Here is a 24104-nt window from a genome sequence, read left to right as displayed (position 1 = left end):
GCTTGAGAGGCTCAAATCCTCTCTTGCAAAAGCCCTACACAGAAAACCCTGCTGTCTTGCGTAGTGCTTACACGTCACCATACAGGTCGAGAATTTTTGGTTTCCCAGACCTGTCGAGACGGAGATCAGCAAGTCTGGAGCAGTCAAAAAGAATGTGAGACACGGTTTCCTCTTCTTCCCCGCAGCGGGGGCATCGTGAATCAAAATCGGTCGGAACATGCTTATATGCTACTATAAAGAATTCATGGTTATAGAAAGTTTGAACAGAGCCAATTTATTTAATTTTGTTAGAAGAATAAATCTTTTTTAGTTTCTCTTTATTACAATGTAACATGTTATTAATTTCGAATGTGTTGATAAGATTAATAGTTATTATTTTTAAAAATATAAGTGTACGCTAAAAGAATATATGGTGATGCTGTGGCTGAGGGGTAAAACACTTGGAACTGGAAATCTCTTGTTCGAATCAGGGGCGGACTGGGTATCAAAATCGGCCCGGGCATTTCTATACAAGTTCTATATCATATGATGGTCTACCTGTCCTCAGAATCATTAAGTTTGATAATGTATCTAGAAGCAAGCATACGGTGACATCTATCTTTATAAGAAATATAGGCCTTTAGTTGCTTTCTAATCACTGAGTATGTAGGCCCTAAAAGGATGAAGTCTACTAGTAGACTATTACATTATTTCGGAAAATGTGTTAGATTAAAATAGTATTACACTGTAGAGTCTGATAAAAAAATTTTTAAACACGACACACAGAGGGCATTTTTATAAGAGATTAAACAAACTGTAACAATACTATTTGTGCCATAGTGGCATTGATGCGGCCATTTTGGTGACCCCCACCGGCCCATTAGGGTACCGGCCCACCGGGCATTAGCCCAAATGCCCATATAGCCAGTCCGCCCCTGGTTCGAATCCTGGTGAAGACTCTAGGTGAACCACTTTGGGGGCATATTTTGAGTTTGTGCTTAACACAAACTGTCTTTGTAACTTTGTTTGCTTTGATTTTGTTTATTTTAGGTGAGATTTTAATACTAAACCATCACTTGCCCCAGCACAGCCAAGGAAGTTTTGAGTTTAAAACCCCTTCTAGGGGGTTTTGCAGTCTAATCTACCTCTTCTATAAAACATAAACAAAAAAGAAAAAAGAATGCAAACGACAATCCCCAAATTTCAAGAGCATAGCTAAGGAAGATTTTAATTTTAAAACCCCCTCAGAAATTTACGATAAAACCCCCTCTTAGATACAAGACAATCCATACATCAGTCACCAGGTTCTATGAGCGTATCCAAGAAGGGTTCTAACCCTCCAGCGAGGTTTGAAACTAAAAACCACCTCTTCAATATAAAAAAAAGGAAAATTACACACTCAAAAATCTATGAGCGTAGCAAAATGGGGTTTTGAGTTTAAATCCCCTTTTAGCGGGGTTTGAAGCTAAAAATACCTCTTCAATATAAAAAAAAGCAGATTACACAAAATGCTATGATTGTTGCCAAAGGGTGTTTTTAGTTTAAACCCCGCTCCTGTGGGGTTTGAAACTAAAAAAAATACCTCTTCAATCTAAAAAAAAAAGCAAATTACACACTCAAAATTCTATGAGCGTAGCCAAGCCAAGGGGGGTTTTGAGTTTAAACCCCACTCCTCCAGAGAGCTTTTTTTAACCCTTCCAGATGGATTTGAGTTTAAATATTCCCATTCAGAGAGTTTTGAGGTTGAAGACCTCTCTCTTCAATTTTATTCTAAAGCAAACTAAATTCTATGAGCTCCATAGATTTTTTTTGTTTAAACCCCCAAAAAATGATTTTGACGATAAAACTTCCCTTTTCGATATAAAACCTAAAGCAAACTACAGTCACCTAATTCCAAGAGCGTAGTCAAGAGAGGTTACAAATTTCTACCAGTGAAAAAGACTTAATAAGTCTCAGCAAAGATGGCAAAGACGGATTTTAGAAGTCAGTTCTAAAGATCTGGTCTCATTCAAGGAAATCCTATGCCGAACTGGGAGTCGACCCCTTAGTAAGGTTGTGACAGAGCGTCGCATGAGGTTTGCGGGACATGTTCTCCGACAAAATGAATTAGGCATAATAAGAGTCGCGATGACGCTGAGGCTATTACGAGGAAAGCGCAAACAGGGACATCCTAGTACAACTTGGCGTTATACTTTCATGGAGGTCCTCAGAGCAGGTGGGGAGTGGCTTCAGACATTGCCAGTGACATATTTTTGTGGAAGCAGCTTGCCGCCCAATTTGCCGAACGAGGCGGGAGGATCTAAGTAAGTTAGAATAGTAAGAATAGCACAAAAGGTTTTTGAAATAAAACTTTTTAACAGCAGGATAATGCACTGTAGATACCTCTGAATATACATTTTGTTGGCTTTCAATGCTGGAAATAGTGCTTGGCGGCAGTACTCCGCCCCGCGCTGGGGGAGCGCTGTGGCCCTTGCTGGCAAGGGTGGGGAGTCTGTAATTTTTCCATTAACTCCAAGAGGAACCTATTCTAGGGTACAATAAACGTCTTCCGAAAGAATGAAGTGTCAGAATGTAATAAAGATGTATTATGTACACACACACACATATTTTTTTGCGGCGGGGTGGGGGGAGAAAAAGTCCCCCACCTCTTACCCCCACCTCCCACCCCGAAAAAAATCCTGGCTACGCCCATAATGGGAAAATATCGTAACAAAGTTTAGACCCTTCCTCCTGTGACAATATTAAGTACGAAAGTTACAACGAAAAAGGTATTTTAAATAAATTAACCGAATGTTATTTGTAAATATGTACAAATCAAAGCTTAGTGACTTTAATGTACAGTCTCAGTATTCTCTGAAGTGGTCTTTGTTGATGACACCGTGGTGTGTCCTCCTGTGCTACTGCTGCTCGCCCTTCGGAACGACCCAAACGCCCGATCATTGAACCGGAAAAGCTTTCTAAAATTCAATCGAAAACCTTTGGAGAAGGCCAGGTAAACGTACAGGTTCAAGGCGTGGTTCCAGTCCCGAATGATGCGGCACGCGAAGTCCAGGTGATGTAGCCTCCTCGACTTGTTGTGCTGGTAGATTTGTTTCAGCACCAGCGCTTCCACGCAGTACAGGATGTTCAGGGCGAGGTACAAGAAGGCAGCTGCTAGCATGAGCTGGCTCAGGGACGTCTCTATCATCTGAATGCTTGTCATGGTGGTGTGGCCGTTTTCCGGCCCGCCGTTTTTCGTTGAGCACGGTTTTATTTGAAGTGAAGTGATCGAAGCCCTTCTCTTGGAGCTGGAGCTTATCTTACGGAGAACGGCAGCGGTAAAGATGGCAATGAAGAAAAACGGTATGGCGTAAATAATTAACACTCTAGCAATCTCTAAGAGGTGCTCGTCATCGTGCTCTTGGCAGACGCCTTCCGATGCATCAGCTGTGAGAGCCTCCATGGTAAAGATAACCAGAGTTAGCACAATAGAAAGTATTCCAACGGAGATTATGAAGAAGTTCTTGCTTATCAGAAGCTGTCGTCGGAATGGGTAGCAGACAGACAAAAACCTTTCCACAGTGATCAACACCAAAGTCCAGTTAGCCACTCCAGCAAAGGATAATCCCGCCGAGTGGTAAAATCTGCAGCTCCAGGTGGTTTTCTGGTGATCGGTGTAGTACAGCTGACGTTGGACCAGGTAGGCAGTCAAGGTCAAGCTGTCCATGACGGAGAGATAGATGATTAGGAACGAGGCCGCACCAATGCGTTTCATACTCACGATAAGGGCGATAATGAGCGCATTGCTTGGCACGCCAAGAATCCACAGCAAAATATTGTAATTTCGAAATATATACTTGACATCTTCATAGGCCAGATTGTATGCACTGTGGGGGAAATGCAAAAAAAAAATAATATTTATTATCAATTTACTTTAAAGTATAGAGATAACTATTCACACTATGCCTTTGCCGGAAAGTAATAAGAAAGGTATAATGTATAAAGATTACGTCATATTTATTGTTATGTTGTTATTGTATATTTATACAAAGCTTATATCAACTCACCCTCTCAGTCTGTCTATCTGTCTGTCTGGCAAAAACTAAAAGACTGATCCAAACTAATTGATACGACTTCATTTAATATAAACTTTGTTTTTTTTTTCCAAGTATTTGTTTTTTATATCTTGCTTGTTGCTTGATGTTATTATATTTGTTGTCAAAAAAAATGGTCACATAAATTCTGCTCTGTAAACTCGGATCAATGTTTTTAATTCATTTCCAGGAGTTTAAAGCTGCTAAATAAGAGTTTAACTATAAATATCACTTTCCTGTGGGTACGTTTAGTATGCGTAAGGTGCTGGAGCGAGAGTTTCAAAGTGGAATCTGATAAGAACAGGGAATTCTTGGAATGTCTAAACACATTTAACATGATAGGCGTCAAGTCAAAAGCTTTATTTGAATATTTACTTCCATTGTTGAAATGCATTCTATTTACAATCCAAATGATAAGTAAATCTATAAAGACTTGTTCAAGTGGAAGAAAATGCCTCATTGAGCGATTGAGCGCATAAATTTACCACTTTAGAAATCTTGAGTTGAGTTTGAAGAGTTTTCTTTTTTTCAACATTATGTTAAAGTATCTGCTACGAAAACCAGCAGTCATAGTTTATTATATAGGCTTACTATCGTACACCACAGTGTCCTAAGTCTTTGCTTGGTGAATGATTAATCTTAAATAATAGAATATGATCGGTTAAAATAGTAGAGTAGACCCAAAAAAATAGAATCATAGAATGTTTTTTTAGTAGAGTGATTGAGTAAGCCTAAGCAAAAACAGCAGGCCAAAAATAGAATGTTTTCATTATACAATGATTGAATAAGCCTTAGCAAAAACAGTAGGCCTGGACTATAAAATACCCACAGATAAGTAAGCAGCTGTCTTCAACCGACGGTTCTTTTGCCTGCTCCATGCAAGCCCGATGCATACAAAGACAATGTTACGAGTCTCAAGATAAAAAAAAAAAACGTACATGCGCAGCGCGTCTTGAATATGTTTCACAGTTTAGCATTCCTATCTCTATTTAAGTTCAATACCTCAGAACTTCATTGAAGCTGGAGGGTGGAACTTGGATCTAGAAATCAAACAGTTGGTGTATATCGCTAAGAAAAATATGACTAGTTTGTTGGCCACACGGGGAACAACTCTAGTCTGACCGTTATCGTTTTTCACAGCAAAAAAAAAAAAAATTTGCTCAGAGAACTAGGCCTAGATCTAGACCCAGCATCGGTTTTGAAAGGACTATCATATTTCTTAAAAGGACTATCGCTTCGGGAATTCTTGAATGTAAAGCATTATTAATTTCAGAGTACAATAAATGAATGTTCAGGACAATTGTGCGCATCGTCTTCTAAGTCTAGATGTAAAGGTTTGTCATTAGAATAATGTAATGAGTAGTAGATATAGCAATTCGATTAACCAGGATTCTTTCTCGTGTGGAAAGGGACAGGGTGGAACGGGGCGGGTAAAAAATGTTCCATTTTAATCTGACATTCATTAGTTAGTTAAGAGAAAAACAAATGCTCTATAAGTAGTATAAAGAAGGTATTGTCTTTTTATAATTATCTTTAAGATTTGTTGTTTGTTGTTTTTTTTGTTTGTTTGACGTGCATTTGTTGTTGTTGTTGTTGCTCGTTTGTCTTTTATTGTACATGTTGTCACCAGGAGAAGACAGTCTTGCAGGTCAAACAAAGGAAATAATTTGATGATTGCAAAAGAGCTTCGATTGACGATTCCGAGCATGCAAAGAGGACGAGGAATCGATTCTCGCGAAATCTCGAAATCTCGAATGTTGGTATGAAATAAGGTTTATAGAAAAATAGATCTAGCTCCTGGGCGAGAAGAGGCTGTGCAGAACTAGCTCCTGGGCGGGAAGAGGCTGTGCAGAACTAGCTCCTGGGCGAGAAGAGGCTGTGCAGAACTAGCTCCTGGGCGGGAAGAGGCTGTGCAGAACTAGCTCATGGGCTAGAAGAGGCTGTGCAGAACTAGCTCATAGGCTAGAAGAGGCTGTGCCTTAAGTGGGGACTAGGCGGCATTAAGAAAACGCCCTCTTTTGTTCACAAGGTAGAGGAGACTATGTCGTGATAGTGGTTTCAAATAAGATCTAGTTTCAACCTTGACACTTGCGGTCGAAGGATATATAACATTATGGACATTTAAACTTAAAAATAAAAGTTTGATAAAATTAAATAGACCTTTTTTTAATGAACACTGATCATTATAAACTGTCACACGTCAAACACTTACGTGTCATAATAATCTTCGAATTCATTTGATTGTTCCGTTTCATTGAGAGTGTCGCTTGAATTGAAAGAGGAACAGTTTGAGCCGGTGCCGTTGTGACAGTCAAGTATGGACATTCTTGGACACCACTGGAAACAAAACTACATTCTATGTTTATGCTTGACTTTGATTACTACAAACATACAAACGAATCAGAAACAAACAACACTAAACATAAGAAATCATGAAACTGACGATAAAAAGTAATAAGAATTGAAACAACACTAAAACATGTCGATCTTAAAACAAGATTACAAAGATAGTTTGTGTGGGCACTCAAAACTCATCATCTGCCAACAAAGTAGTCCATTCAGGCGGTTAAAAAGACAGATTTCAATATTTTTAGCATAAGTATCTGAGATAAACTCCAAATGGTAGCAAGACTGGAAGGGCTAATCCTCCCCTAGAGCCTTGGCGAGAAACTCTGCTGTTAGGCGTAATGCCTAATAGCTTCCATACAGGTCACGTGACTCTGCAGACACATTCCCCGCAGCTCACGGAGCTGGGACACTCTTTTGCAAGATGTGCGCCACTGTATCCACTGACTCTCCACAGTGTCGGCAACGGGCATCAAAATAAGGCCAGAACTGATCAAAATATGCATCAATGGGGCAGTGCCCGTTCAACACTGCGCAATTATCGTTTGTTCCGACTTTTTTAGCCTTCCCCATGGACTGCTTATTATAAATACTCATATGTATTGAATGATCTGATTGCTGTGAAGATATGGCTCAATGTGAACCCGGCCTAACGGATGTTATTTGATGATTATCTGATTGATTGTTTGGTAGAGGCCCGATCACACAATCAAGGCTTTAGGGAGGAAACTTGACCGTTTGATTGAGTATGGAAGAGTTAGTTATGTGGCAGGATGTGTTCATATAGATATGTGTGTGTGTGTTTGTGCGTGTGTTCATATGCACACATGTGCATATATGTGTGTATATGGCAGTGTATGGTGCTGAATACTACTACTACTAAAAATATGGTTTTAAATTATATTTGACTTATACACATACTTAATGCCTTATTTCTCTTTTAAAGCAGAAGTATTTTCTTTCATTTTAAATGCTAGTAGAGTTTGTATAACAAATAACAAACACATTTTACTAATACAAATATTTTCTATAAGATTATTTTAGAAGAAGTCAAAATTGTTCAAATTACATTTTAAAAATATACAGTTAATATATTGCACTTCTGAATATAGTCTCCTCTGTTTTTGTTATTCATAGTGAATAGTTGTATAAAGGGTATAATTTTATTTAAAAAAAAACTGCTTGCATATTAAATTTTTAAGTTAAACGTTTCGCTAAAAAAAAGGAGCCACGGAATCAGAACTTTGAAAGTTTTAAAATATCATTGTATCGGATTTTCAATATCTTTTGTAGTTTTTGCGATCTAAACAAGACGGACGAACGGACAGACAGACCACACAAAACTTATAGCGGCCATGCCCCTTTTGCGGGCAGCTAAGTATTAATATCAAAAGTATATCAACATTTTAAAACATATCAACATAAAAAAAATATCAACATTTTAAAAAATATTAATTCTAAAATTTTACAAATCAACTATCAACATTATAATCATGGGCGTAGCCAGGGGGGGGGGGGTTGGGGTTCAACCCCCCCCCCCCCCCGAAATGAAATCCCCCCTTGGGAGGGGGGATCGGAATTTAGTGAATGATTTTTTGCTTTGATTTTGTTTATTTTAGGTGAGATTTTAATACTAAACCATCACTTGCCCCAGCACAACCAATGGGGTTTTGAGTTTAAAACCCCCTACCAGGGGATTTTGAGTTTAAAACCCCCTACCAGGGGATTTTGAGTTTAAAACCCCCTACCAGGGGGGTTCGAGTTTAAAAACCCTCTACCAGGGGTTTTGAGTTTAAAACCCCCTACCAGGGGTTTTGAGTTTTAAACCCCCTACTTGGGGTTTTAGCAGTTAACTCCCCCTCTTCTATAAAACTAAACAAAAAAAATGCAAACGAAAATCCCCTAATTCCAAGAGCACAGTTAAGGGAGATTTTGATTTTAAAACACCCTCCAAAATTTACGATAAACCCCCTCCTCAATATAAAAAAAAAGCTAATTACGCACTCAAAATTTTAAGAGCGTAGCTAAATGGGTTTTGACTTAGTTTTGAGTTTGAACCCCACTTCAGCGAGGTTCGAAGGTAAAAAATACCTCTTTAATAATAAAAACAAAGCAAATTATACACTCAAAATGTTACGAGTGTAGTGTATTTGAGTTTAAACTCCCCTCCAGTGGAGTTTGAAGCTAAAAAGTACTTCTTCAATATAAATAAAAGCAAATTACTCACTCTAAAATCTATGAGCGTAGCCAAAGGGGTTTTGAATTTAAACCCTACGCCAGGGGGGTTTGAGGCTTAAAAAAAATCTTCAGTGTAAGAAAAAAAGCAAATTACGCACTCAAAATGCTATGAGCGTTGCCAAAAGGGGTTTTGAGTTTAAACCCCCATTCAGAGGGGTTTGATGCTAAAAAAGACCTCTTCAATATATAAAAAAAAGCAAATTACACACTAAAATTATTTGAGCGTAGCCAATTTAATTGGGGGTTTTGAGTTTAAACCCCTCTTCTACAGATGGCGTTTTTTTTAAGTGTAAAACCCCTTTAGATGATTTTGACGATAAAACTTCTCTTTTCGATATAAAGTCTAAAGCAAACTACAGTCACTTAATTCCAAGAGCGTATTCAAGAGAGGTTACACATTTTTACCAGTGGCAGGGCTCCCTTAATAAACTACAGTGAATAGTCATCTGCCGAAATTGAAAAACACTAAATGTTGCTCAACAAAGATGGCTAAGACAGATTTTAGGAGTCAGTTATAGAGATCGGGTTTCAATCAAGGAAATCCTATGCCGAACTGGGAGTCGACCCCATAGTAAGATTGTGAGAGAGCGACGCATGAGGTTTGCGGGACATGTTCTCCGACAAAATGAATTACGCATAAGAAGAGTTGCGATGACATCCTAGTACAACTTGGCGCAACACTTTCATTGAGATCCTTAGAGAAGGTGGAAAGAGGCTTCAGACATTACCAGTGACAGATTTTTATGGAAACAGCTTGCCGGCAAATGCTCCGAACGGCGCGGGAGGGTCTAAGTTAGTAAGAATAGCACATTAGGTTTTTGAAATAAAACTTTTTAATAGCAGGAAAATGCAGTGTAGATACCTCAGAATATGCATTTTGTTGGCTTTCAATACCAGAAATAGTGCTTGGCGGCGGGGCTTCGCCCCGCGCTGGGGGAGCTCCTAGCGCTCCCCCAGACCCCCTAGGGGTATCTACAATTTCCCCACTAATTAATGGAACAATCCATTCTAGGGCACATTCTTCCGAAAGAATGAAGGGTCAGAATGCAATAAAGAATATGTACACACACACACACACACATAAATACATATAAAAAAAAATTTCGCGGGGGGGGGGGAAACCCCCCCTTCCCCCCCCCCCCCCCCCCCAAAAAAAAAATCCTGGCTACGCCCATGATTATAATTGAATATAAATAATATCGAAAATAAATCAACCTTATTAAAATATCAATACATTAAAACATATTAGCATTATATTAATATAAACATTAAAAACACACCAACATTTAACAAAAACAACAACATTAGGCCTATAATCATTTCAACATTTTTTAAAATGTTAACATTTAAAAACTTATGAAGACTTACGCTACAGCAATGTTACCAACAATCTGAAACTTGAGATAAATTTAATTGTATTTTCTACAGTTCCAACTCTTACTCCGTGAGCGAGATGGGAAATACAGTTCCGGAAAGTCGTGCTACTCTAACGCAAAACTTTGATGACCTATATTGGGGAGATCCTCCAGTTATAACATCCTCTACTTCTTGCAGACGACAGATAGATAGATAGATAGATAGATAGATAGATAGATAGATAGATAGATAGATAGATAGATAGATAGATAGATAGATAGATAGATAGATAGATAGATAGATAGATAGATAGATAGATAGATAGATAGATAGTTATAACAGTTATAACATCCTCTACTTCTTGCAGACGACAGATAGATAGATAGATAGATAGATAGATAGATAGATAGATAGATAGATAGATAGATAGATAGATAGATACAGATAGACAGACAGACAGACAGACAGATAGATATATATTTTATAATTAATATATATTTGCCATTGAACATTTTTAATATAAAACTGCCAACTTTTTTTGACACATGTAAAATAAGGGGGAGGTAAAAAGGTTTTATTTTATAGTCATTCTACATTACAAAATCAATTTTTTTCAAACAAAAGAGCTGTGAGATGTTAACTATTAGCTGTTGTTGTTTTTAAGTTATTTAAATACTAAGACACAAGTTTAAAAAAAAAACAATAACTTGGTTTATATAAGTTTTGAACTGTAATAAAATATTATATCAATATTACCCCATGCAGTGAAAGGCTTGAATTTATTTCTTTTTAATTTTTTACGGTTCTACTAGCCTATGCCAATCAGTTACCTCCAGAGGCACTAGATCCTCTCTTCAGTAAGACCTAAAGAATGAACATTTGCTGTAAATAAAACTTCTAAACTCCCCCCCCCCCCAACACTACATTTCCCTTACGTTTTGGTTTATCCTTTAGTTCGATGCAGATGTAGACCTAGGTTTGTACTCACGCACGTGCATGTGTGTACTGTACTCTACCTGCCAGCACATAATGAGCGACCCCCCGCATGACGTAGCACACTAATGAACTGCAGGAATCCTATGTGTCATCTATTTATGACGTCATAAATCCTTTGATATGGTCTCAATATAACTTTTTTTTTTAAACTACCTCGTCTGTTTGTCTGTCTGGGTATAATTTGTGTACACATTAGTTCTCCCACTTCCCATTCTAGGATTAAGTTGAAACTTTGCACAATTATTCATTGTCCTTACCAAAACATGTATCAATAAAAGATTAAACAAAGAAAAAAAAATTAATGGTAATTAATTAATTTTGTTTGATATAGAAAATGGGAAAATATATTAGAGTATTGAGATATATGGTTGTAAATGTGAAGTTCTTTCCCCTACACAAGCTTTTTTTTTAAAGTATTGTTAATATTTTGTTTGTTTCAGATATTGTCTATTTGTTGTATGTTGTTTTGTTTTTCGTTCATTCAAGCTTACATCTACAGAACCAAGAAGTGAAATGAACAACATTTCTTAACAGTCAACACTTAAGAAATGAAGACACTTCACATAGTTTCCTGACAGCAACTACAGTGTCAATGGAAGGCAACCTTTTTTTTTTATCCAGTGGGTCTTATCAATTTCACACTCAGGATTCACGAGCCGCATAATCGTGAAAATTGTCTACTTAACAGATTCTTGGACGGTTTCATAAAGCACTGTGGGCTGAAAGTGTCGAATAACTATTTGTACATCATGGGCTGGGAATACCCCGCGGATCTTAGGTTGGGCATCATTGTTAAAGATAATGTAGTTTGTCATAGATAACTTAGTTACTTTATTCTAAACTATTTTTGTATTAGGCCTCGATCGGTTGAAGGATTTGTTATGAAATTTACCCGCGCTCATTATGGAAACATGCTCTGGTGGCACTAGGGTAGAAATGAGACCTTGTACGAATTTGTCCTAGCATATGGAATAAGAAATGTGCTTTTATCTTTGTATCTTTCTGAGAAGGTTTTCGGTATGAATTTATACATTAAGACTTGGTGTATTACTTGTTAGTACCTGTCAGTCGACTGTTTTTAGTTGACCCAACAAAGTTGTGCACATATTTCTAAACATTCTTTAGACTATTTCTCTGTGTTTCTGGACAACTGATAAAAGTTTCGTTGGCATTTTTATTACATGTTCAAATGCTTGGATAAAGAAGGTGTTTTATCCACGCTTGACTACAGTCGTCTGCACCTGCACAGATTTTATAGAAGTTTCTTAAGTAAGTTCGGTTTCCAGACTTTGCGATCTATAGGGCACGTGAAGCCAAAGTTATCTGTTTCTGTGGCCTTCAGTTAAAGAGGGTATCATGTGGCCTGCACAACGACCAAGTGCCTTTACTTTTCCCCTACTAATGTCAGTCTTCAACAAGATTCGAAACCGGGACCCCGGTTTGGAAGTCAAACGTTTTACCAGTCAGCCACCTCGCCTCCTTTATGTGGATAACAAGAACAAGAAAATTTAAAAGAAATACTTTTTAAAAAAATAGCTTGTATTATGTGTAATTACATCAATTAATTTGGAACAGTCATGTAATTAGATCTAGATCAATAATAATAAATCTGTGCGATTAGAAATAATTTTATCAATTGTTTTTGTTTATTCGATTTCATGCTTTTAGTTTTCTCAATGCTCTATGATCTTGTCTGGACCAGTTTAGAAAGGGGTGGGGGAGAAAGAAGGCGGCATCTCTGTGAATATTACCGTGATCGCTTTTTAAGTGCATGTATACAGTAATGTTTTAAAAAAAAATGAATAGGTTCAAGCCTCTTCAAGCCGACACGGTAACCAAGATTGGGTGTGGGAGAAATAACGTGAACACATGTTTCACCAGACAGACAGAAGACAGACAGTGTTAATAAAGGCTTTGTCAAAATATAAGGACTTCCTCTTATGGAGAGTTTTAACAGTAACAAGAAAGTGAAGTACCACTGCCTAGATATCTGACATACAGATTAAATATGAATCTCTCTCTCTCTCTCTCTCTTCTTATCTCTATCTCTCGCCTCTGTCTCTCTCTCTGCTTTTTTATCTTGCAGACACTCATATATAGTTCTCTCTCTCACTCTCTCTCTCTGCTTCTCTCTTAATCTATCGTTCTCTCTGTTTCTTCTCTCTCTCTCTCGCTCTTTCTTGCACTCTTTCTTTGCTTCTTTTTTTTTTTTTTTTTTTTGCTTCTCTCTCTCTTGTTCTGCTTCTCTGCCTCTTCCTGGTTTACTCACTTTCTCGCTCTCTCTCTCTCTCTCTCACACACACACACACACACACGCACATTTGCTGGAGACGTTGAACAATACTTACACTGTCTGGGTTCTAATTACTTTTAGTGCTTACTTGATGTTCAGCGCAGATAATTAGTGGTAAATAACAGGGGCGGCTCTGTAATAAATGTTGCACTATATTTCCTTGCGCAGGTCATTCTCGGCTTTGATTAACGTATCCATTAGAACCTTTTTTTTTCACCCTGTGTTATAACCGTACTGCTAAGAGGAGTGCAAGCAGTGTCAAATAAAAGACTAGCCAAAAAAATTTTGAATCAAACATTAGTGCAATCTGCCCTACCCCTGCCTGGACTGCTAACTTTTCAAAGCGAAGTTTGAACTTAAGTCAACTTCGAGGAGGTTTAAGATCATATGAATTAAGATGGTGCTCATGGTTATAAACAAAAGAGGAATTTATATTATTAACTTCCCTTATTATCCGCCTTTTTAAAAAAAGCGAAATAGTTTTTTTTTAAACACGGTATTCCCCTTGAGTGAATCTTTCTCAAAGCTCCCCCTCCCCGGAACTGTTTCCAGACTGAAGTACTTAACTCATATGACCAGAGTAACTCCTTTAGTAGAATCACTAAATTTGGAAAGCCTTCAGGATAGAAGACTCAAAAGTAAAGTAGCAACATATACATAAAACACTGAACCATAATCTTCAAATATAAAAACAAAATCTAATATAATACACAAAGAAAAACACAAAGTTAAAGGCACATTGCTCGTTCCATATGCTAGGACAAATTTTTGCAAATGCTCCTTCTTCCCTAGTGCTAATAGAGCATGGAATGGGTTGCTTGATGCAACCAGGAAAACCAATGACTTGGAAAAACGTAAGTCATTGGTTAATATGCATGACTAGAAGCATAACGTGTAGGACGTAATCATTTTCTTTTTTGAAGAACGTTTGTATTTTATAAGATAAGCAAACGAATATTCACATTTACTCTGCTCTCGTTTCAGTGCCAGTCTCAACGAGAGGATACAGGAACTTAAACATTTGTACTTCTGGTCAAGCTGAAAAAGAGAGAAATAAAACTATTGGTAAAGAGAATGCTTAAGATAAGATAAGATATAGCTCTAAACCAAACAGCATTACATCATAACAATTCTTGATTTACTAAGGAAAAAACAGATTAAAAATGGCAGTATAGTTCCCCTTTCAGACCTTGTGGTCTATAGGGCAATTGAAGTAAAAGTCATCTGTTTCCATGTCCTACGGTTCCCGAGGGTGTCATGTGGCCAACACAACAACCAACCACCTTTACTTTTCCCCAACTAATGTAAGTTACCCATTAGAGCTGGGTAGCGCCCAAAGATACCAAAATTAAAAATTTCAGTCTTCACCCAGGATTCGAAACGGTTCGAAAGCCAAGCGCTTTTCCGCTCAGCCACCGCGCCTCCAAAAATGGCAAAGGGTATTAGAAAGAGATGGTATTATACTTTACTTATATAGACGCACTTTTCTTTGTTATTTGCTAGATATTTAAAATGTAATTTGTTTGTAAAATATTTGACATGTTTCGGATGTTCCTTCAGAGTTCAAGATAATTTACTTCCTAGTCTAAACCTCCCGCAGGACCTCGGGAGATGACAGCGGGCAGGGTATGAACCCAGGACCATCGAGAAGTCCAAACGACTGTCAGGCACATACCGCACGAGCAGGCAGCCATTTTTGTTCATCATTATGCAAAAAGTGAGTAACGTATTCCTTTCAGACCTTGACATCTATGGGGCTTATCTGTTTCTTTATCTAACGGTTTACGAGGGTTTCATGTGGCCAGCACAATGACCAACTTCACTTCTTTCACCAGCTAATGAGGAATCAGGGACGTCCTAAAAATCCCGAAATTCAAAATCCCAGCCTTCACCAACGGTTCGAACCCTGGACCCCTTTACGCAAGCTAAGCGCTTTAACACTCAGCCACTACGCCCCACGTTATGCACATATTTGGTATTGCTAAGTAAACTTTAGTATCTATGTATAAGTATCTGTCAATATTAGGTTCATTTTAACTGAATGAGCCAAATATATTTGTAGATTATTTTATGATTGTGTTATGATATCAGGACAATATTTTTGGTTGAAGTTTATTTTCTTTATTTATAAAAAGAAACTGTTTCAACAATTCAGGTGGAGAAAGCAAAGGTGGTTTGTCGTTGTGCAGACCACATGACACCTTTAATAATCAGTTGAACCATTAGTTCTATAGACCTAGAGATCACGAAGAATGTTTAAAGTTCCCTTTTCAGACCTTGTGGTCTATAGGGCAGATGGTGTAAAGGTCATCTGTTTCTGTGGCCTACTGTTAACGAAGATGTCATGTGGCCAGCACAACGACCAACCGCCTTTACTTTTCCCCAACTGATGTCAGGTACCCATTAGAGCTGGGTGGACTTTGAGGCGCCCTTTAGAGCTTGGTGGACTTTGAGGCGCCCTTTAGAGCTGGGTGGACTTTGGGGCGCCCTTTAGAGCTAGGTGGACTTTGAGGCGCTCTTTAGAGCTTGATGGACTTTGAGGCGCCCTTTAGAGCTGGGTGGACTTTGAGGCGCCCTTTAGAGCTTGGTGGACTTTGAGGCGCCCTTTAGATCTGGGTGGACTTTGAGGGCCCAAAGAACACGAAATTAAAAATCCCAGTCGTCACCAGGAGTCGAGCCTAGGATCACGGTTGGGAAGCTAAGAGCTTCACCTCTCAACCACCTCTCCTGTTGAAGAGGGTTTAGGAAACATTAAATTGATGCTATATTGTGATACGTATTAGCGATAACTATGAAGTAATCCGAATTTTACATTGAAAATTTAAAAACAAATTGTTAAGAAGAATAACATTTCTGTTTAGAAGAAAAAAATACATTTATTTGAGATCTTATTTATTTATACTTACTAAAAGATAAGAAATAATGTCATTCATACAATGTTCACATGATCAAAACATTTATTATTAAATGAAATGTTCATAATTTAAAAACAAGCAAAATATACAAAATATTTTTTAACAAAGCTTGTCTAAGTGGAAGAACTACAATATCACTGCTATACATCTCAATACTGTGGGAATAAGCTTCCTTTTTCCCTATATAAAACAAAATTAATTACCACAAATTGATTAACTATATTGCCTAATTTTTCGATTGATTCGTGAATTTTCATCGACCATAAATACTTGTGCAAAACTCCAACTTGATCAGAGAATGGGAAGTGGGAGAAAAAATGTGTACAAAACATAATAAGGGAAATAAATCCACATATACATCCACATTTCGCTAAGTACATTTTTTAATTGATTCGTGTGATGATAATGATTTCTACATTGACATTCCATGTGGTATGCTATGGTGTAATGTACATCTTTAGATGTAGGTATTAAAAAATGCATTCTAGTATTTTTAACTTGTGAGATTCATGGAATAAAAAGAAAATAACAAACCTTGCTCTACGGGGAGAAGCCAAAGGAGTTTATATTAAAAGGGGTGCAAAAATGGTTGTTGATGTAGATTTCAAACTAACAATACTACAACGCTGTGATTGACTATGTGACTTAAAAATCAGAATTTCCAATGTTGTGCAAATAACAGAAACATAGAGATATATGTAGAATTGATACAGACTTCTGTTTGCGGAAATAAGTATCATTCTTGGAGGCCCAAACAGCTTTCTGTTAACAATATTAGAATGATGTTGAGAGTGTTAGGTTGGACAAAGAATTGTGAAGACTTCAGGCAGCTCAGCTCTACAAAGTAGTGGAACTAGCATACTGAATTCCCATAAGTTTTGGATGTACTAAATCTAGATTGTAAATGTTTTCAAACAATCGAACTCGTGCTCGTCTGCTCCATTGCGTTAGCATTGGATTGTGCGTGATTGTCCGTCACCGCCATAGTTTCTGACCAGAAACATAACCTCAGCATCCTCATACAGCAAGACCACGACCTCATCATCCTCAAGAGGTTGGCCCTGAAACCTTCAGAGAAGAGGACGTAGACGTAAAAGTTCAGCGCGTGGTTCCAGTCGCTAATCATCAGCGCCGAGTACCTGGTGAAAGTGACAGACCTGGTGAGGTTGCTGACATACACGGGGAACATGATCAGGGTGTAGACGCAGTACAGGGCGTTCACGGCAAAGAACAAGACAGCGGCGGCCAGCATGATGTTGCTTAGAGTGTTCTCCATTTCTTGCGTGGCGGACTGGGAGTTCTTCCTTGGCTCCTTCAAGGAGGTGACGCTCTTCAGCCGCAAGGATCGCTTTTTTGAGACGGACCGGATGCTCTTCAGGACGAAGATGGTGAAAATCAGAAGGACGATGAACGGCGCCACAATGTTTGTGATTGGTGGGATGACCATGTACTGGTAGAACTTGATATACTTTGTGCCACACCTGGACTTGGTCTCGTATTGAAAGACAACGTTCAGGCTGATTGCGTAGCCAGTGAGAAATAAAGGTACCACAATTAGTATGAGCTTAATCCTGAAATCTGTCAGCCAGCGTTGTCTCTGTAGGGGATAGCAAACTGTCAGAAATCTTTCAGCACTTATAAACACCAGTGTCCAGTTAGCTATCGAAGCGCAGGACATTTCCGGAATGGAAACCATTTTGCATCCGATGTCCTCAAGTCTTACATTGCTGTAGAAGATGTTTCTTTGGACCAACTTGGCAATGAGAGCCAAACTGTCAAACACTGCCAGGTACACGATCAAGTAGGAAGACATCCCGCGAGATCTCATTCTCAGTATTAGGGCGATGATAAGGAAGTTGCCAGGCAACCCAAAGCCACAAACTAGCCACATGTAGTTTCTTAAATAAGGTTTTATGTCGTCTATAGCTTTAAACCATACTCTGAAACAAAAAGAGAGAATATTACTAAAACCTAGCGGTTTTCGTTCGTTCATATAGTTTGTTATATCCTCCTTGCGTCTTAGGCCTATAGCAATATCGCTGTATAAATTCAGTAGCTCCACCTGACCCGCACCCAATATCACGACTACGCGTAAAGGAGTTAGACTGGTTGTAAGAAGCTATTTGAGGATCATGCCATTGGAAGAATGTAAAGGTAATGGAGTTCTTCTATTCTAATCCGACTTCAGGCAAAAGACAACCTTGTGGAACCAGCAAACTGAATGCTACCTCCACTTCTCTCCATAATTAAGCTCTACAGTTATATGTAAAAGTGCGCAAGGAGATTATTATTATTATTATTGTTATTCTTATTATAATTATTATATGTACTTTTAAATAATTTAATTTGCCAGTGCCACAGGCATCTAGTCCTGATTTGGATCCTAATTTAATTTTTAGTTTATCTTATCTTATATATTCTTAAGTAAGTTAATTAGTAACTAAAACTCCATACCCTACCATACCCAGCCATAGAAAGACCTCAATAGTTCATTTTACTTTGATTATCTAAATAATATATTTATATTTTGCAATTTCAGGAGATTTCCAGGAGCTCCTGGTAAATCAGGTGGCCGGGAGAAATCTGTTATAAATTATAAAATGGTTTAATGTAATAATTTACACATAGAAATAGCGCGGGTCCTATGAAAGTGTGATGCCCACTGCGGTCAGATAGGTTGCTGTGGCCTATGACCGGCCATGCAAAAATAGCGGCGTATCTTACGCCGTAGGATGACTATATATATATATATATATATATATATATATATATATATATATAACAAGTAATCTACTCTGTTTCACCCGTCACTAAATAGAAGGGCCGGACTTAAACATTGTGGGGCCCTATGCGAAACGGAATTCGTGGGGCCAAGTTTTGGTAGGAATACGGATTATAAGTGAAAATTAAGAGTTTATATTAGAAAAAACATTCGTCTTTGCATTTTATTTATCCTTTACTAAGTACAGAATTACTTTACGGGCCTTGCGTGTAGCGAAGTCATAAAAATTCTATTTCCTACATAGATCACGCTCAATAGCAAGAATTAACAAATGTTTCAATCTATCTACGAGAATTTGTTGAACTAAAGTAATTCTTCATTAGTTTGAGGCGCAAGAAGCTTCTTTCACCAGATTCCAAAATTACGGGATAATGCCGGTTTTTTTTTGCTTTTTTTTTTGTCGCGCGTAGGATTGGCATTTTCCTTATTGAATGACACCCCAAAATGACTATTTTTGTCTATATATTCGTATGAATTTTCTAAAGATTTTAATAATTTCCGGATATTTCCAGGACTTTTTCCTATATTTTGCCATTTCAAGAGATTTCCAGGAGCTCCTGGTAAATCGACAGGAGGCCGCGGAAATCTGTTTTAAGTTATACAATGGTTTAATTTAATAATTTATACACCTAAAATTAGCCCGGGCCTAATGAAAGTGCGAGGTCCACTGCGGTCGCATAATTGCGACCGCCCACTGCGGTCACCTTAGGCCGGCCCTGCAATTGTTAATATTCATATGCATTGAATTAACTGATGGTTCTAAAGATATAGTTAAATCCTAAGTGTCACTTTCAAAGTTTGTATCTACTAACCACTGTCAAAAAACGTAAACTCAATGGCCACATCACAAGTACCTCAGAACTCGCAAACACCTTCCTTCAGGGAACAGTACCAGGAAGAAGATAACGAGGAAGACAGAAAAAAGGGATGGGAAGGAAACATCAAAGAATAGACAGTGAAAAAATTTGTATCAAATGCAAAGGACAGAGAGGAATGGAGAAAGACGGTTGACAGATCTGAGTGATGCCCCAACGGTCCAACAGACAAGGGCGAAGGTGAAGGCGATTTTAAATGTAAACCTGGTCAAACAGATGTTATTGAATGATAATCTAATTGATCTAAATGTTTTTTAACGTGTTCAGCTTTTATTTTCTCTTTCAACCAATAAAAGTTTTCCCTTTAGTTACTTTTCCCAAATGGCTGTGATTTGTAGCAATCGATAGATACAGTGTACGTCTATAATATGAAACACTACTTATTAATTGTTGTTTGAAATCGAATTGTATGCAAACTGAATACATTTTTTCTCTTTAAAAATAAAAGTAAAATTTTTTTTGTTAAACATAAGTAGTTTCTTGGACTGAGATTTGTTTACTTAATAATGCCATTTTAAAAAAAAATGACAAAAAATCTAAAACCGTTTGCTTAAATGTGTATCAAAAATGATAAAAAGTCATCTCACTTACTGAATAGTCTTACGTATTTGTTGCTATTAATAGTTGTAAAAATGGTGTATTTTTAAAGAAAATAACTACTTGCAGAGTTGATTTTAACAATTATATTTTTCGTTTTCAGAAAATAAAAAAATTGGCCTTAGCATCAGAATTTTAAATTATTTAAAATATCATGATGTCGGATTTTCAATATCTTTTCTAGTTTACGAGATCTAAACGGGACGGACGGAAGGACGGACAGGCAGACCACACAAAACTAATAGCATCTATTCCCCTTTCGTGGGCCGCTAACAAGAAAAAAAATTAAAATATGTTATTAAAAAGACAATACCCCCTTTTTACAACTTATACAGAGATTTTTCTCTTAATAATTAATGAATGTTAGATTACCAAACAATGGAACATTTTTTACCCCGCTACATCTGCTCCCCCCCCCCCCCCCCCCACTTCTCACTCAGAGAAAGAATCCTGGTTAAGCGAATAGGTAGATATAGATATAGATCTTCTACACTTTATAATAATCCAATTAAAGGGCTTTACATCTTGACCTTGAAGACGGGGCACAAAATGTTTCTGGACATTGATTCATTAATCTCTTGTATGAATAGTTTATTCCAGTGATGCCCAAAATACGGCCCGCGGGCCACATCCGGCCCGCGACGGGGTTCCGTCCGGCTCGCCGAACCGTAAGCACAAAGTGACAGTGTATAAATTCCCCTCCCTCCAAAAAAAAAAGATTGAAAAATGTATCTTTACCTACTTTGGGTCTTCACTTTTTCTCTGATGGATTGGTACCACGATATTTAATATGTGTACGTTTATGAAATGGGAGAGCCGAAGAAACTTCAAGTAGACTCTGAATTTAGGATCTACTAGGGAAGTGAATGGATCTTTACTTTCTGGGGGAAACATGAGAAAAATCCAAGATATTTGATTTGTAAAGAAAGTGTAGCTGTTTTTTTTTTCTTTAAAAAACAACAACATATAGACGGCATTATAAAACAAATTTGACGCCATTCTTGCCTTGAGGTGTAAATAAATATTGTTAAACTATGGCTAGAGATAGGAGGATCGATGGGAATATTTACCAAAAAGAGACAAAAAATGAGTCGGTGGTAAAGGTAGCTACAATGATATTCATATTTTAAGTAGAGACGTGAAGCCATTTTCCAACGCGTAAAAACAAAGATAAACTTCAAATATCCCAGTAAGTACTAGAGCCACAGGTTTCTAATAAAATTGTTTCAGGTCAATGTCATTTCGGTCATTTGGCCCGCGACACGAGTGTCGGAAATTAAAATGGCCCGCTGGTCGAATCAGGTTGGGCATCACTGGTTTATTCTAGTTCTGTAGCCAAATTTAAATTATTTTATATTTATACTTTTAAAAAATTACTATGGCCAAAAGCTAGTATTTCTTTTCCCAACGATATAAATCAACTTTCTGGGAAAATCGCTAGAGATGTTTTTGACATCTGTGTCAAGTTTTTTTGTTTTTAGAAGATTCCATGAAGATATGAGCTGAATAGAGTTATTGTAAAAAAAAAAAAAAAAGATAAGGCACATGGGCATGGCCACAAGCACGCAGCTCATCAACCCAAACCTCAAGATTTTGTGTATAATCTTTCTGGAGTTACACAAACAGCAGAACTCCCAAGTAAAAAGGTTTCTGTCCGTCAAATACTTTGATGGAATGTTAATAGGACAAAGTCTAACATCCATTCTGTCCGTCAAATACTTTGATGGAATGTTAATAGGACAAAGTCTAACATCCATTCTGTCCGTCAAATACTTTGATGGAATGTTAATAGGACAAAGTCTAACATCCATTCTGTCCGTCAAATACTTTGATGGAATGTTAATAGGACAAAGTCTAACATCCATTGTGTCAGTCAAATACTTTGATGGAATGTTAATAGGACAAAGTCTAACATCCATTCTGTCCGTCAAATACTTTGATGGAATGTTAATAGGACAAAGTCTAACATCCATTGTGTCAGTCAAATACTTTGATGGAATGTTAATAGGACAAAGTCTAACATCCATTGTGTCAGTCAAATACTTTGATGGAATGTTAATAGGACAAAGTCTAACATCCATTGTGTCAGTCAAATACTTTGATGGAATGTTAATAGGACAAAGTCTAACATCCATTGTGTCAGTCAAAAACTTTGATGGAATGGTAATAGGACAAAGTCTAACATCCATTCTGTCCGTCAAATACTTTGATGGAATGTTAATAGGACAAAGTCTAACATCCATTGTGTCAGTCAAATACTTTGATGGAATGTTAATAGGACAAAGTCTAACATCCATTCTGTCCGTCAAATACTTTGATGGAATGTTAATAGGACAAAGTCTAACATCCATTGTGTCAGTCAAATACTTTGATGGAATGTTAATAGGACAAAGTCTAACATCCATTGTGTCAGTCAAATACTTTGATGGAATGTTAATAGGACAAAGTCTAACATCCATTGTGTCAGTCAAATACTTTGATGGAATGTTAATAGGACAAAGTCTAACATCCATTGTGTCAGTCAAATACTTTGATGGAATGTTAATAGGACAAAGTCTAACATCCATTGTGTCAGTCAAATACTTTGATGGAATGTTAATAGGACAAAGTCTAACATCCATTGTGTCAGTCAAATACTTTGATGGAATGTTAATAGGACAAAGTCTAACATCCATTGTGTCAGTCAAATACTTTGATGGAATGTTAATAGGACAAAGTCTAACATCCATTGTGTCAGTCAAATACTTTGATGGAATGTTAATAGGACAAAGTCTAACATCCATTGTCAGTAAAAGTATTTAACTCACATACACACTCACAGAAAATGGCGTCTGGATAGTGAAAAGGTACTGGTACAGTCAAGGCATCATAGTATTTTGAAATATATATAATAAATATATTCTGAATTTGTCCTAGTTGGTGTACAAGAAATGTAGTTATTACTATGCTTATTTTACGACCATAATTTAGATAAGAATATAGAATGTTAAAATGTGTAGCGACTCTTTTCAGACCTCGAGATGTATAGAAGCAGGTAATGTCAAGCTTATTGGTTTCTATGGCTGCGCTAAAGAGGGTGTCATGTGGCCAGCACAACGACCAACTACCTTTACTTCCACAACATACACCAGTTACCCATTAGAATGGGGTATACTTAGAGGCGTCCTTAATAATGCAAATTTCTAAATCCCAGACTTGAACGCAATTCAAACTCAAGACTCCAAGCCAAGCACTCTACCACTCTACCATTCTACCACTCGGCCCCATAAAAAAAATAATTTTGTATTTAAAAAAAATTAATTTCTAAACAAAAAAAAAGGATCTTAGTCTTACCTTTCATCAGTTTGTTTAGCCCAGGTTAAATTTGTCGCGTTGTCACCTGACTTCATCCATCTAAGGACACTGCTGTCAGCCTGATAGGCCATTTTTAATTTATGCACACTAATTATTAACGTTTGAAGTAAACATCGTAAAATGTAAAACTCTAGATATCTAAAGCCATATTTTATTCGTCCTTTAAATAAAAAGGCTGTTGTTTTTTTTTTTACATAACTTGGAAATAGAAACTTCAAAATCTTCTTTGACTTGATTTGTTACAAGGCGTTGGATACTAGAACTGTTAATGAATGAAAACTATCAACATAAGCCTATTGT

At 37.3% G+C, this 24104-nt stretch overlaps 2 protein-coding genes across 3 annotated transcripts; both read right to left on the bottom strand.

Annotated features, from left to right (window-relative positions):
- Positions 1–300: 300 nt before the first annotated feature.
- On the bottom strand, positions 301–10924 carry LOC106069839 (proteinase-activated receptor 1-like). Of its 2 annotated transcripts, none has more exons than XM_056004475.1 (3): positions 10823–10924; positions 6265–6389; positions 301–3845 (listed from the first exon to the last, which is right to left on the bottom strand). In XM_056004475.1, the coding sequence occupies exons 2-3, from the start codon at positions 6375–6377 to the stop codon at positions 2810–2812; spliced, it is 1149 nt and encodes a 382-aa protein (XP_055860450.1). In that variant the 5' UTR covers positions 6378–6389; positions 10823–10924; the 3' UTR covers positions 301–2809. The 2 variants fall into 2 exon arrangements, with proteins under 2 accessions (XP_055860450.1, XP_013085060.2); XM_013229606.2 differs by lacking the exon at positions 10823–10924 and adding an exon at positions 10005–10126.
- Positions 10925–16139: 5215 nt separating this feature from the next.
- LOC106069801 (thyrotropin-releasing hormone receptor-like) lies at positions 16140–24104 on the bottom strand. Its single transcript, XM_013229546.2, has 2 exons — positions 23784–24104; positions 16140–18136 (listed from the first exon to the last, which is right to left on the bottom strand). The coding sequence occupies exons 1-2, from the start codon at positions 23873–23875 to the stop codon at positions 17107–17109; spliced, it is 1122 nt and encodes a 373-aa protein (XP_013085000.2). The 5' UTR covers positions 23876–24104; the 3' UTR covers positions 16140–17106.

The sequence above is a fragment of the Biomphalaria glabrata genome, chromosome 11 (genome assembly GCF_947242115.1).
Source record: "Biomphalaria glabrata chromosome 11, xgBioGlab47.1, whole genome shotgun sequence".
Classification (NCBI taxonomy): Eukaryota; Metazoa; Mollusca; class Gastropoda; family Planorbidae; genus Biomphalaria; species Biomphalaria glabrata.
Note: the sequence above shows the minus strand (reverse complement) of the source record. Positions and strands in the feature narration are given on the sequence as shown.

Bases quoted from the DNA above. Each gene is read 5' to 3' on its own strand.
- LOC106069801 (XM_013229546.2), bottom strand. From the start codon at position 23,875: ATGGCCTATCAGGCTGACAGCAGTGTCCTTAGATGGATGAAGTCAGGT. The intron at 18,137-23,783 runs GTAAGACTAAGA...TTTTTGTTTCAG, and splicing joins GCTAAACAAACTGATGAAAG to AGTATGGTTTAAAGCTATAG.
- LOC106069839 (XM_056004475.1), bottom strand. From the start codon at position 6,377: ATGTCCATACTTGACTGTCACAACGGCACCGGCTCAAACTGTTCCTCT. The intron at 3,846-6,264 runs GTAAGTGTTTGA...TTTCCCCCACAG, and splicing joins TTCGAAGATTATTATGACAC to TGCATACAATCTGGCCTATG.